Source organism: Micromys minutus (genome assembly GCF_963924665.1).
Source record: "Micromys minutus genome assembly, chromosome: 16".
Lineage (NCBI taxonomy): Eukaryota > Metazoa > Chordata > Mammalia > Rodentia > Muridae > Micromys > Micromys minutus.
The window spans coordinates 53,436,835-53,450,607 of record NC_137985.1 but is presented as its reverse complement, the minus strand read 5'-3'; the positions used below and the strand labels follow the sequence as shown (position 1 = coordinate 53,450,607).

The window sequence follows — 13,773 nt, the reverse complement described above, 5'->3', positions numbered from 1 at the left end:
TGGCTCCACCTCACAAGTGCGCATGGCCACAGGTAGGAGCTGCCCACAGTCACCTCTGCAGCATCTGTGGCCCTTCATCACATGGCTGAGTACATGCAAGTGCTACTAACCATGGCTGTTGAAGGAAGACAGGAAGCAGTCTGCAGAGGAATGCTGTTCTTCAGGGGTCGTGACAAAGCCTAACTGTCTTGTAGCTGTGAAATGAATTATCACCTTGCTTTTCTGCTAAAATAGGTGCAAGTCAGAAGGAGATGCCAGGAGCCATCCGTGGCCCGGAGCACTGTCTGCATTTCTGCCCTTTATTTAGAGCGTGGCACTGGGTGCTAGAGCCAAGGAGTGCCTTTCTTCTCTGTTCCTTCCCAATGACCAAAAGAGAACTATAGTGTTCCCTGACTTAAAGACTGAAACACGTAGACATCTGAGTCAGAAAGAGAATATTGCTGCTCTTTTCGCATGATTAGAAGACGGCATTAGAGGGATGGCTCAGTGGTGAAGAGAACTTGATCTTGCAGAGGATCTGAGTTCCGTTCCCAGCACCCACATGGTGCTTCCCTGTGGGCTCAGGCATGCATGTGCCACACGTACCTGTCTGTGGGAGAAACACTCCCATAAAATAAATAAATCTCTAAAAACTAAAGTGACAGTAAACATACCTTTATTTCAGCAGTAATTTTGATAAAAGATTGATTCACAGTGTCCCCAGAAATCTGACTCAACGCCACCGTAAGACAGGAACCATGTATTAGTAATTTGGACAAGCATTGAGCTGGTGTACTACAGACACCAGAGTGGAAACTAACAGGGGGAAGAAACCATATGAATGAGGCTCTTTTGTCTTCCTACTGCAGCATGAGGAAGCAACCCAAGGAAAGACCAGCACCCGAGGAGCTGATGGTGAGTGAGTCTTCTTATGTGCACTAGAGTTCTCCAGTTCCATGCTTATGTCTGACATTACAACAGCCCAGCATGAAGGGCTGCAGCTGTGGCCCACTTGGTAGAGTAGCATGTTCAGAGCCCTGGGATCCATCAATGGCACCCGACAGCCTAGCATGGTGGCACACACCTGTGATTGTGGCATTTGAGAGGCAGAAGCAGGAGGATCAGAAGTTGAAGATTATTGTCAGCCACACAAGGATTGTGAGGCTAGTCTGTGATAGTAAATCTGTCCCCAGTCCCACCCTCCCTACAACTAGGACATTTAAAAAAAAAAAAATCCACCAGTTAGAAAGTAGGCATTATATGGGTAGGGACCTAGAGTCTCCCCTGCTGACTGATCCCCGGCCCTGGGCAGGTATTTCTGAAGCTCAGACCCTTGGACTTCAGTTTCACTTTTGAAAAACCCACCATTGTGAAGCTTCATGCAGACCTCTGTTCCTCCATTTTATTCACTGTCGCCTTTGCTGGTGCTGCCTTCAGAATCCCAGTCAGGAAAGCAGACAGCAAGAGGAGTGGCAGAGTGGAGGGCGGTCCTCCAGGGGTTCTGGATGTAGGGGTGGGGCTGCCTCTAGGCTTCAAGTAGAAAGAAAGAAGACCAGTGTAGTGAGAATCTCTGCTCTTCCCTCAGAAACAGATCCTTCGAGGTGGCTGGTACTTTGTCCCTAGCTCCAAGGCAAGGTGCTTTGATTGCAAATGACAGTTTTTACTCCACCAGGAAGGAACAGAGATGCTCCCTTTCAATTCCCAAATGGTCGTTCATTTACTACAGTGTTGATCTAACAGTGCAAGCTGTTCGAATGCTGTTGGGATGGGGTATTAGCAGCAAGGAGTTTAGTCTACGCCGTGTGTCAGCTACGTCAGTGTTTTCCCCATTGCTAGGTGACTGCAGTCACAGACAGCCTCGGCCTTGTTAAACAATGTATAGTTCACACGTCTCAGCTCACAGGGTGGGATTTCCTTCTAAACACCGATTTCTGTGTGCAACAGAGTCGGTCCTCAAACAACGCATGTGCCTCTGGTGTTGCCTGTAGTACATTTCTCTTTAGCCCTCACTTTTCCCAAAAGCCTCAAGTTAAAAATTCATCTCCAAAGCCACTTTGTATTTGTGGGCTTTGTGTCCAGACTAAAGGTGGGGGTTGGGGGTTTTGTTGGTTTGCTGTTTAAATGGTTTGGGGGAGTTGTTGGTTTGCACTTTAAGTGGTTCTGGGGGTTTTGTTGTTTGTTGTTGGGTTTTGTTTGTTTGGTCTCTGATGGTTTGGGAGTTCTTGCAGTTAGTCACAATTGAGAAAGCTTGGAGCAGGTTCTAGAAATGGATACTCATTTACCTGGTCATTATTGTGCTGTGGCTGGATATCTCAGCTATTAAAACAAAGGGGTAGAGTTTTATAAGATAGATATCTGTGTGGAAGTGCATGTTTGATGCTGCAGTGAATTGGCCACTTATAAACAAGACACCTGCAGATAGATTGTGCATGCTCTCATAAATGCATGTGGATGTGTGTAAGAAACACCCCTGAGGAAGGAGGCACCGCCATAAGAATAAGGCAAAGGGTGGGCACTTAGTACTGCGTCCCCTCAAGTGTGCTGTCCTACCTTTTAAATTAACAAATATATTTAAAGGCATACTCACAGGAAGTACTTAAATGTCTCTTCAGCAGTATTCACTATTAAGATTTTGGCGGAATTTATCCCCAAATGTATAGTGGAGGTGAGCCACGTTCTTGTTAGTGAAGAGGTAACATGACAGGGCTCTTCCTGGCTACTTTTAATTAAAAATCGGACCTAGTAGGGATTTGGAAAGATCGTGGGCTATCCCTTATCCTGAGCCTGCGTCACATCTTAAGGAACTGTGTCTTTGTTCCTTGTAACATATTAATGGCTTTAATTCTTCTATTACCCTCTCTACCTGCAACCTGTTTGGTGGCACTCTCAGTTGAAATCACAGGTCTCCTCTGGAACGCAAGAACTGTAGAGCCCATTGCCCACTTGTCATGGTGCAGGGAGCCTGCTCCTTTGGGAAAGTGGGGGTGGGGGAGGGAGGGAGCATGCAGTTTATCCCTCAGATACAGTAACTAGCCAGCAGGGTACCAGAGAGGGCTGGGCTTGAGCTGTGCCAGCTATGGGTCTCACAGAATTAGCAAAATTAGCTTCATTCCTGCTCTCCCAATGCTCAGGAGATGATCCAGCAACTAAGAGTGTGTCTACTCTTACAGAGGACCCACGTTAGTTCCCACCTAATACCAGACAGCACGAGTACCTGTAACTCCAGAGACGGGAGACCCAACACCTCTAGTCTCTGTAGACACCTGCATGAATGTGATACACATAAACTCACAGTGATATATAGATATATACTTATATGCATACATACATACATAGGAGCTGGAGAGGTGGCTCAGTGATCTTGCAGAGAACACAGGTTCAATTCCCAGCCTCCACATGGTGGGTCACAACCGTCTGTAACTCTGGTTCTAGGAGAGTCAGTGCCCTCTTTTGACATCTGAGGGCACAAGGCATGAAAGTAATACACAGACATACCCACAGGAAACAAATCCATACACATAATTTTAATGTTATAAATACTTTTAAAAGAAAGAAAGGCAGGCAGAGAGTGAAGAGCTCAGTGTCAGTGTGAGTACCGGAGTTCAGATCCCGAGCCAGGAGTCAGACCAGCCAGCCAAAAGGAGAGTTTCAAGTGAGTGGCCCTGTCTCAAAGGAATGAGGCAGAGAGTAGTGATAGAGGACAGCTGATGTCCTTCTCTGGTCCCCACACTCGTGCACACATATGTACCTCACACAAACACGCCATACACAATTAAAAATCAAAGTAAAATGTGAAAGCAGGCCATGGCACGCACCTATAACTCAGGTGCTGGAAGCGGGAAACAGGAGGGTTCTAGGAGGGGCTCTCTGACTAGCCAGTTGATCCAGTCAGTGAGCTCCAGGTCCAGTGAGAGACCCTGTAAGCATAATTTTTTTTGCCACCTTTTAAAAATATTTATTTATTTTATGTATATGAGCACACTGTCACTGTCTTCAGACACACCAGAAGAGGGCATCAGATCCCATTACAGATGGTTGTGAGCCACCATGTTGTTGCTGGGAATTGAACTCAGGACCTCTGAAAGAAAAGTCGGAGCTCTTAATCGCTGAGCCATCTCTCCAACCCAAAATCTACTTTTAATAAGGGTTCAACCTCTCCTCTAGTGCACATCCCAGCAGAGGTCATGGAAGAGAAGTTATTAGGATGTGGGGAAGTGGACCTGGTCAACAATAGTTCTTTGGGGGTGAGCTCGATCTTTGGCAGCAGTTCAGTCGCGTAGCAAACACCAAACACAACTCAGCAGCTGCAGCCCAGTCTTCGAGGCAGGCAGACACCAGGCACGAACCAGCAGCTGTAGTTCAATCCTGAAGAAATCGCCGAGCTCACCAAGTAGCCTGAGGCAAGGCTGCAGAAGTGCCACAGCTGCCACAGGCACCTCATGAGCAGCTCTCTGGCAAGTTTCTCTCAATGGCTTCATTACCCTAAGTTAAACTCAACAATGCTATGTAAGGCAAACCAATACATTCGTGTTGTTAACAAAGAATAGCAAGTCAGAACAAGCCAAAACAGTGTTCAGTGCTCCCTCTGTCTGTGAAGTCACGTTTATACTCCTTCATCAAGAGTCCTTTCACGTGTTTGCTATATCCAAACATCCTGTCACCTGTGCCCCAGCAAAACACCATTTGACATGACTAACTTTCCAAAGAAGCTAGAAGTTTTCACTTCAAGACCCTGTCTTAAAATATAAGATAGAATGCAATAGAGGAGGCCACCCAGTGTGGACCCCTGGCCTCCACGGGTTAGGCACACTCACACAGGTGTGCATACAACACACAAATAATAACACACTCATAGTTTTCATCATTAACATCCATACCCTCTTATGAGATTATAGAACCTAATAAATAATCAAATTGAGTATTTAAAGACCCCTATGAGCAGAGTCCTGTGCTTGACCCAATAGCTGCTTTAAAGGGCAGTACACCAGAGATTGCAGGGGTGAGGCCAGGTGCCCAGCTGGCCAGAATGAAACAACAGCTTCACAGGAGCAACAATAGACTTGTAGGACCCACCAGGATGGTTAGGGGATGTGTGGAGAGGGTAGTGTGTGCTTTGAAGGACGGGTTGAACTGGACTTATTTTCAAGAGACCATTATAGATTAAGACAGAGCAGACAAAGCACCATGTGTATGCACCACAGACCTTCTCAGAGCAGTGGAAGGCTCTGTCAAGTGGTTCTCAACCTGTGGGTCGAGAAAGGATCCTTTCACAGGGGTCACCTGAGACCATCTAAAAACACAGGTATTATGATTCATAACAGTAGCAAAATTACAGTTCTGAAATAGCAATGAAAATTTTATGGTTGGGGTCTTCTCAGCATAAGGAACTGTATTAAAGGGTCACAGCGTTAGGAAGGCTAGAACAACTGCCCTGATACCTGCTGGAACAGAAACCCCTTTGACCTTTGCCCAATACAATTCCAAACTCTCAAAGGTGGGGTTCAGTTGGGCCATGTATCACCAGCTGGGCAGTCACTGGAGGAATTCCTCTTCTGCAGAAGGGACTGACTGCAGGTTTGGAACTGCCTCTCCATCAAAGCAGCACTGAGCCCTGTATATAGACCTCTGTCCTTGAGTAGATGGCTCTTGAAATGTACTTCCTGCTCAACTGCAGGGAAGTCACTTGTGCTGATGGCCATCAGATTTCTTCAGGCATCAGGAGCCTAAACCGTAAATCAGGAGTCAGCTTTAAACCCCAGGAAGTAAAAGCAGCCACACAGGCAGCCATGAACCTTCAGCAGGCTGACGGCAGATCAGACACTGCCCAGTTCTCTCTGCTCTGCAACTTGATTCCACAATTGAAGAACCACATGATGCACCCTGACCTCTGTAGGTACCTCTCCGTGTACCAGGAAACTCAACAAAAAGTCTCCAAGCAGTAGACACTGAGGAGGTGAAAGACAGACCCTTCAGCAGGCTTCAGACAGCCACAGCTTCTGCCAGACAAAAAGTTGGGTGGGACTGGAAAGGGGGACACACAATGAACAAAGCCAGTGGAGAAATGGTCCCATGGCATCAAAGATCAGATTAGAAGAGACAAAATATTGCATTAGATCCTTAAACTCCAGTTCAGAGAAGCAACTTGAGATGGGTGGGCATTGTGGGTTTTTTGGGTTTTGGGGGTTTTGTTTGTTAGTCTTTTGCTATTCAAATTGTTTGTTTAAATGTTTTAAGAAGCTAGGATGCAGAGCGTTGCTGTGTAAACAGTCTGTGTCTGTAAACCACAAATATTACGTGTGAGGTACTGTCTCCCTTTAGGTTCTGTGGTGGTGAAGGTCAGGCTGGGTCTTGACAAGGACCCGAGCCACAGCCCTTCCCTGTATCGATCCAAAGAAATGGCCTGGCCAATCTATTTCAACATCTTCACCTGCAGAGCCAGGGGATATGCCGCCTCAGGGGGCCTTGACCAGGGAAATCTGTGAAGAGCCCGAAATTACATGCAGAATCCTGTGTGGCCTGTGCAGATTTGCATTTTTTTTTCTTTCTATGAAAAGAGGAATTCATAGTTGTCACCAGTTTTTCAAAGGGACCATGACCCTCAGTGACTGTTCAGCTCCCAGGCAGCCTTCACATTCGGCTCTTTCCAGCTTCCTGTCAGGGCCAGACAAGCATCTCAGGAGGAGGCAGTCACTCACTGGGAGGGTGCTTGCTGTGGGGGAGGGAAAGGAAGCGTCCTCCCAGTGGGTCTCTGCCAGGCTCCACCAGCTGTCAGGCAGCCCTTTAACCTCCCAGCCTGTCCCCAATGAGGGTCATAGCTCAGGAAGAGGCGGGTGAGGGCCACAGGAACCCAGACAGTTACAGTCTAGGCTCAGCGCGGAGATCCTTCTATGCATTTAGAGCATTTCCCGGAGCTTCCCATGTCTAAGCTCTAGTTAATGGAATCTATGCATAGTAAGTAATCAGGTCAGAAGAAAGCAGCGTCCCGGTTTGAGATCAATCGCTGGCTAATACTTTATCGAGGCCACTTTATTATCTCATGCTGATCTGAACCCATTCTCCTCCTCCTTTGCAGCACACACTTCTGCTGTGGGAAAAGTACGGATCCCATACATATTAAAAACATATACCCATTCTATCTGTATGTAAATGCGTGAGGCACAGCTGGATATTGCAGAGGAGTTTGATTTACTAATAGTTATTATCTGTTCTCTCTGTTCAGTGAGAGGGAATCTCAGAAAAACAAGCTGGCACAGAAATCGTCTTTACCGGTTACTATCCGGCTTCGGTAACTGTTTAAAATCATGGGTTTTCTCTGTAGGTCCTAATAACGCCTGTTACTGCCCTGTGCACTGTCCTGTTACTGCCCTGTGCACTGTCCTGTTACTGCCCTGTGCACTCTAGAACAGAGTATCCTATGTGAATGCTTCCCCAATTTGTCTTTGTGTTTCTAAAAAGCAACCTGGGGCTCAGCTCGGTATAGAAAGTTAACAGTTTGCTTAGGAAACACATGCAACAGTAACCCCACAGTATAAACAGTAACCCCACAGCAGGGTGGGGTCTACAAGAAGCAGACTTGGGCCTTAGGGGAGGGTTCAGCCATAGCACAACAGTTTTGGATGTTTGTTCGTCCTGAGCCCAGCTGCATATATGAGGCCTCTCATTTCTCTGTGAAGGCGCTGTGTATTGGGGGGGCGGTGATGTTTGGGGGCTAAAATCACCAAACTGCTCCAGAAAACCTGTTTAAACATTTAATTACTTGCAAAGAGATGCTAACTTCTTTAACTCCTCTAAATTAAATTGTCACTGGTGGCTTTTCTGTTTGCCTGAACCTGTCTGTAATTACATTTTCAGATACTTTGGTTGGTTATTCTAATTAGTCAAAGTGTATGATAAATCAGAAATTCACACAGTCCCTTTCAGAGAATGAAGGGGCACTAGGTTTTGGTCCCCCTTGTACTCAGACCCCAGCATGACTTTGGGGTTCACACAAGTATCCTTGTTATGATACACAGACCTTCTGATAACTGTGAAAGGTGACATGCACTTGGCAGAGTAAGATGATTTCTATTCTGTCAGTAGTAAGAGCATTCATTAACCAGAAAGACCAAAAGGAAGGGGCTGACCAGGGTTTTATGGAGGCAGATAAAGGGAGCTGAAGAAGGACAGGGACTGGTCTCTTAACAGCATCCTCTGTGGTTGACAAAGGAGAGAAGATGTATAGCTTTCTGGAAACACGGGGTGCAGCCACCACATTCTACTGAAGAGGCTGAAGCTCAGAACAGGATCCTCCACACAGCCCCCATGGGTGCTCAAGGACCACGTGCTGGGGGAACCTACACTTTTCAAAATACTAAGGATGGTCAACAAGCTCTGTGACCGTAAATGCCATTCACCACATCTGGCTATTGCCTGCAAAGTGCAATATGTCTGTTATTTTTCTTTCTCTTTTTCCTCCTCCTCTTCCTCCTTCTCCCAATCCCTTGTGGTCCTCCTTAATCCCATCCCAGGATCACACACCTGTACCATCATATCTGCCACATACAACCTGTTTTAGAATGTTCCTGAATATGGCTCATCTTTGCAGACTTTATTTTTGCTTGGGTTCTGTACTTTGCCTACACACATCGGCTGTGACACCCAGAACTTACAGATAGAAGCTCTGGCTGAGTGGTCCTTCAAGCACAGAGTCCTTGCCAGACAGCAGTGGATCCTTACAAAGTCCAACTGACAGCCTTGTCATCCTTTCTTTCCTCGGGCTCTAAGGCCACTAGAGTAAGTGATGTTTGTGTTTGCTTACTCACAGGCATCTCAGCCTAGCTCATCCTCACACTCTGACTACACATAATTACAGGGGCAGAGTCGCTGTCTGGGTGCTTGAGACAGCGCTAAATCCGTCAGCTTTAATTTGAGTTTCTGATAACACATTAACACTTCAGCAAGACTCTGGATTATAACCCCAGCAAGCAGGCTTTGCTCCTTAGATGTAACTGCTTACTCTCTTTATGAGACTTTAAAGGATGCGTGCATGTGAGTGTGTGTTTGTTATGTGTGCACATGTCAAGGTACAGATGGAAAAGGCCTAGCCTCAGTCATGGTGATTTGACAGCTCATTTCGAGATGAGGTTAATGTTCCCCCGATCCTTCAAGTTGGATCCCTTTCTCTCTTTTAATTACATGTATGTATTTATTTGTTTGTAGTATGTGCAAGCATCACGGCACACATGTGGAGGTCAGAGGACAACTTTTCAGGAATCACTTCTCACTGTGTGGACCCTGGGGATTAAATTCAGAAGTTAGATTAGCAGCACCTTAACCACTGAGCCGTCTCACTGACTGCAAGTGTGACCCTTATTAGGACTATGACTTCACTGTGTAAGGCTGCAGTTGGTTGAACAGGAGCGTTCAGTGTGTCATGTTTTACAAACCTGTCACCTTCTCAAGCATCTCAAGGCACACAGAGGTGTTTCAGTCGTAGCCACAGGAACAGGGGTTATTTTAGGTGGCGTAGGTGGAGCAGTTGGCCTCCTGTTTTCTTCATATCCGATTCGCTGGCGGCTGCGGGAGCTGCATCCCCAAGTTGGGTACCCTGAGATGTCTCCAGATCCTGCTGTTGGGTGTGGTGTCCAGCCTAGGAGGCAGGCCCCTTCCTTCTTAAGTTCTTTGTCCTCCCCCTGCAGGTTTACCCCTGGCAGGACCACTCTGAGCAGCACCTGGCACATGCGGATCTTTCCAGAGCCAGTCAGGTGTGCAGAGTCAGCCCTCACAGTTCATCAGAACCGTCTGAGGGGTAAGAGTAAGAAAAGTGAGCTTCTGAGTAGACCAAGCATCTCCCGCTCTGCGGTCAGGGACAAAGATGTTCTGTTGTCTTATCTCACATCCTCTAGGTGTTTAGAAGGAGCAGCCAGAGGGAAGGGAAGCTCCATTTTCCCCCAGTAGATTGTAAGTTTGCTGAAGGAAGAGTACAATCTCATAGCTCAGTGTCTACTCGGGCCTTGACTCCCAGTCAGGCTAAGCGCTATGGACCATTCGCCGCACGCACCGTCCTCGCTAATCCAGTGGATAAACACTGCTGCAGAGGAAGAGCCAAGCGCAAACACAACAGGTCCCCTGAAGAAGCTCACCAAGGACAGCTGATCCTTGGGAATTATGACATAAGTCCTGTAAGTTAGGGCACATGATCTGATTAAAACTTTATTTGACTCTGCTGGGAGAGCTCATTCAGGTACAGTCGGCTTCCTAGGACCTTACTGCGTTCACAGGATAATATTCAAAGCACTCACAAGCTAGTACGGCACAGCTGTCAACAGCAGAGCAGTGGTTAGAGACTGAGAACAGCCTGCAGCTGGGCAGATGCTCCCACCACTGGAGAGCTCACCTCCAATCAGCTAATTCCAAATCAAAAGACATTAGCAATCCCAGGCCTAGAGGGGGCCTCCTGGCTGGCACCTTCTTCTCCAAGCAATAGTAGCAGGAGAGCCCGAGGTCAGTCAGCACCCCAGATGCACACTACCCACGTTCCGGTGCTTATGGGTAGTGGTCAGATTGCAGAAGCCCAGAATGGGCTATTGAAGCTAAGAAATGAACTGGAAGCCAGTCCCCAGGACTTGGGAATTACTGTTGAAGGGGCAAACTTGGTTTTCCTGTGAGAAAACACTGATAAATAGATGTAGTTCTTATCAATTATTAATGTGTCTAACCAGGAATGTCAGGGGCTAGGGGAAAGATATGAGAAGCCTCCTGTTTACAGTTGTAGCCAGCTGGATTTGTTTAATGGGTTGTTTGCTTTTTAATTTGTAGCAGTTTTGAGCCAGACCTTTGGGGACTGGGTGTCGTACAGCTTCACATACAGTTATGGGGTGGGGGTGCTAAACCTGTCTGCAGATAATTCAAGGTTCACATGGCCATTTAGAGACCACAGAAAGACAGTACAGACATTTGGGTCTTCCGTCCTCTATTTAATTTTCAAGATTGGAATTAAACATCAGGCCCTGGTCTACCGAGAGACATTTGCTGGAGCGTGGACTAGTTTCTGCCTGTGTCCTGCTTCCCACTCCTCTGCCTGCCTTATAGAAATGGTCACCGGTTCTGAAGCTGCAGAACAGGAACCCTTCATTTATTCCAGCAAAGGTTCCCCTGGCACAAATAAAAATGGAATTTTCAAATGTAACCCGATTAACTCTTAATTGTACACCAATAGCCTGTGTTTGTCTTGGCTCCCTCAGAAGGCTTCAGCGAAACCTGCATCTCTGTCTAAAGTTGCGGGGGAGGGGGATTCAATTAATAGCAGGACTTTCTAATTGTGGGATCGGTGTGGAGTTGACAAAAATTTGTATAAATAGGGTACATTTTTCCACTTAAGAGGGCTGTGCTGAGACATTTTTTAATTGGATTTTCATGGTGATTGACAGCATTTGATTATGACAGTAACTTTATTTGGCTGGAATGCTTTAGCCTCTTGTTCAGATTTCCCATCAAAGCTCCTTTTCATCGTGGCAATCCCCGGCGGAGCCGCAGTCATTGTGCAGGAGCCTTTTAGCACCTTTGTTGCGGAGCTCCCTGGTGATGATTGGGCCCAGCTGGTAGTAGATAGGAAAATGGGCCTTTCACAAAGAGGCTGCCTCTCCCGCCTCTGCGGCTTCAATAATTTTAAGAGCCCCCCAAACCTGTTGAGGATTAGAAGTAGCTTTAGATGTGAAATGAGTGTTAAGTATTAGTAATCGGGAGATTAGGGCCCCAGGGACCATGAGAGATAAACAACCGCAATTAGGGCAAATCTGCCGATGTAAACAAAATTTAGCAAAAGCAGATGCCCTTGCCATTTTGGGGATTGATTTGAGGGCACCGAGGAATCGATTTTTGTCTTGTTTACACTTGCAGACCCCTGTGATATACTGGAAGGCTAAATATTTCATACCGCCTGATTTTAGTTAATTTTTTTTCCAGCGCCTCACAGTAGGCGCCTCTCTTCTCACAGTGACCAGGCCTGAGTTTATTCAGCGTTCACAGGGAGCAGCTAATTGTCTATGAAGGGCCCCCGTGTTTAAATGGGCTTGACAGGAATTTAAATTTTGTTTCAATCAACCCCTGTGCTCACAGCCTGCTCCAGTTTCTAATTTTTAAATTAAACATGATTTTTTTTTTTAAGCCACAGCCTTGCCTCTGGAATGATCTCCCTCTAGCTTTCAGAAGACAGACAGGCAACCCCAGAAGCTGGCAGATGCTGGAAAGGTCTTTTTCCAGAGCAAGTCTGGCCCCTGTCAGGAGGTCTGCAGAGCCTGGGCTGCGCTCCTGAAAAGTGGGTTAAGTACTTGAGGCATGCATGGCGGCCCGTCCGGGCCAGCAAGATTAAAGCCTCCTGCACTTAAGGTGCAGGCTGTTTCGTTAGCTTTCTCTGCTGTGGAAAGAACTTCAGTGAGCACCTGCCAGGCTCTCCTGAGCCCCAACTCAGCACACAGTGCCCCACCCAGCTTTGGGGAGGGGCGTCATGTGGACCTGTCAGTTTGCAGCCCAGCAGGAGAGATGGGGATTAATCAGCCACTCATGATGGAACTGATAGGGGTGCCCAGCCCTCCTCTCTCCCCCATCCCTCGCCTCAGCCACCTGGTTCTGGCAGTGTCTGGGTGCCTAGCTATGCACAGCTACGCCTCAGCCACACGGTGAACTCTCTCTTACCGAACCACCAGCATTCAGCTTCCGCTGCCATCCAGGCCTGCTGCGGTTAAGAAGGCAGCTTTCCCTAGCATGTTACCCTTCCCAAAGCTGTAACTGGTAATAGTCATAAACCAGATCATGGTTCCTAGAGGACAGATCAAGCCCCGTTTATCACCATCTTTGTATCTTTAGCATCCAGCCTAGCCTGAGACCAGCACGCAGCCAATGTCTACTGAGCTGAAGTAATAGGGATTGATTTGATGGATAAAATGAGTCTGAGAGAAGAAAGGGTTTCCCTTGGCTCTGGGCATCTGGGGAGATTTTGTGAACAGAGTGGCCAGTGGGCTGGACCTCACAGGACAGGATGTGGGGGTCATTGCTCACTCTTTATGCACAAAAGTGAAACGAAGTTTGGATCATAAGAGAGAGTACCATACGCTGATACCCACACAGGGCAAACTTGTTACCTTAGTTCGTTTTCTCAGAACCAGCCTGACAGACATAAAAGAAACGGTTGGCTGATGCTGACTTATATGCGTGTGACGACTTTATAAATGTGTATGTACTTATTGGTATAGGCCTTCAGCCACAGCTATGTAAGAGGCTGGGATGAAAGGCTCTCTTGAGCCTACGATTTGAGATAGCAGTGGGACACATAGATCCTGGCTTATAAAATAAAATCTGAAAGAGAAATTATCCCAAGCCAATGACATCTTTTTAAGAACAAGAGCTCTAGCATACCGCGCACCATCTCACTTTACCTTCAGGTAGATACTGTGGCTTCCTCATACTCCCACTGTGATGCCACATAAAGCAGGCTCAGAGAGGCTCTCCACTGCAGAGCCCACACTGGAGCTGTGCCTCCCACCTGTGTGTAGTAGGCAAGGGGTCACTACTATAGTTTTGAGGATTTCGGCCCAGTGACTATTCCAGAACAACGAAGTACAAATATTCCATAAGGAAATGAATAAGACTAAATTGAGTGCCTGTGCAGTCTAGGCCCAGCTCACTGCCACAGTCCTGTCCCCTTTCCTCGTGTTCAGGGCCCTTTGTAAGAGAAGAAGACTGCACATGCACAGCCAAAGCTTAAAGCCAGAACCTTAATACAGACAGCACCGCAAAGAGAGGGACAGGAACACCCAG

General features: G+C 47.1%; 1 protein-coding gene across 3 annotated transcripts in view; it reads left to right on the top strand.

Annotated features, from left to right (window-relative positions):
* Window positions 1-13,773, top strand: part of MAP2K5 (mitogen-activated protein kinase kinase 5) — a 207,423-nt gene that overhangs the window by 176,877 nt on the left and 16,773 nt on the right. For all 3 annotated transcript variants that reach the window (XM_080930288.1, XM_080930289.1, XM_080930287.1), the window contains one exon: window positions 849-894. In XM_080930288.1, coding sequence (XP_080786414.1) covers window positions 849-894 — 46 coding nt within the window. The remainder of the gene's footprint in view (window positions 1-848; window positions 895-13,773) is intronic.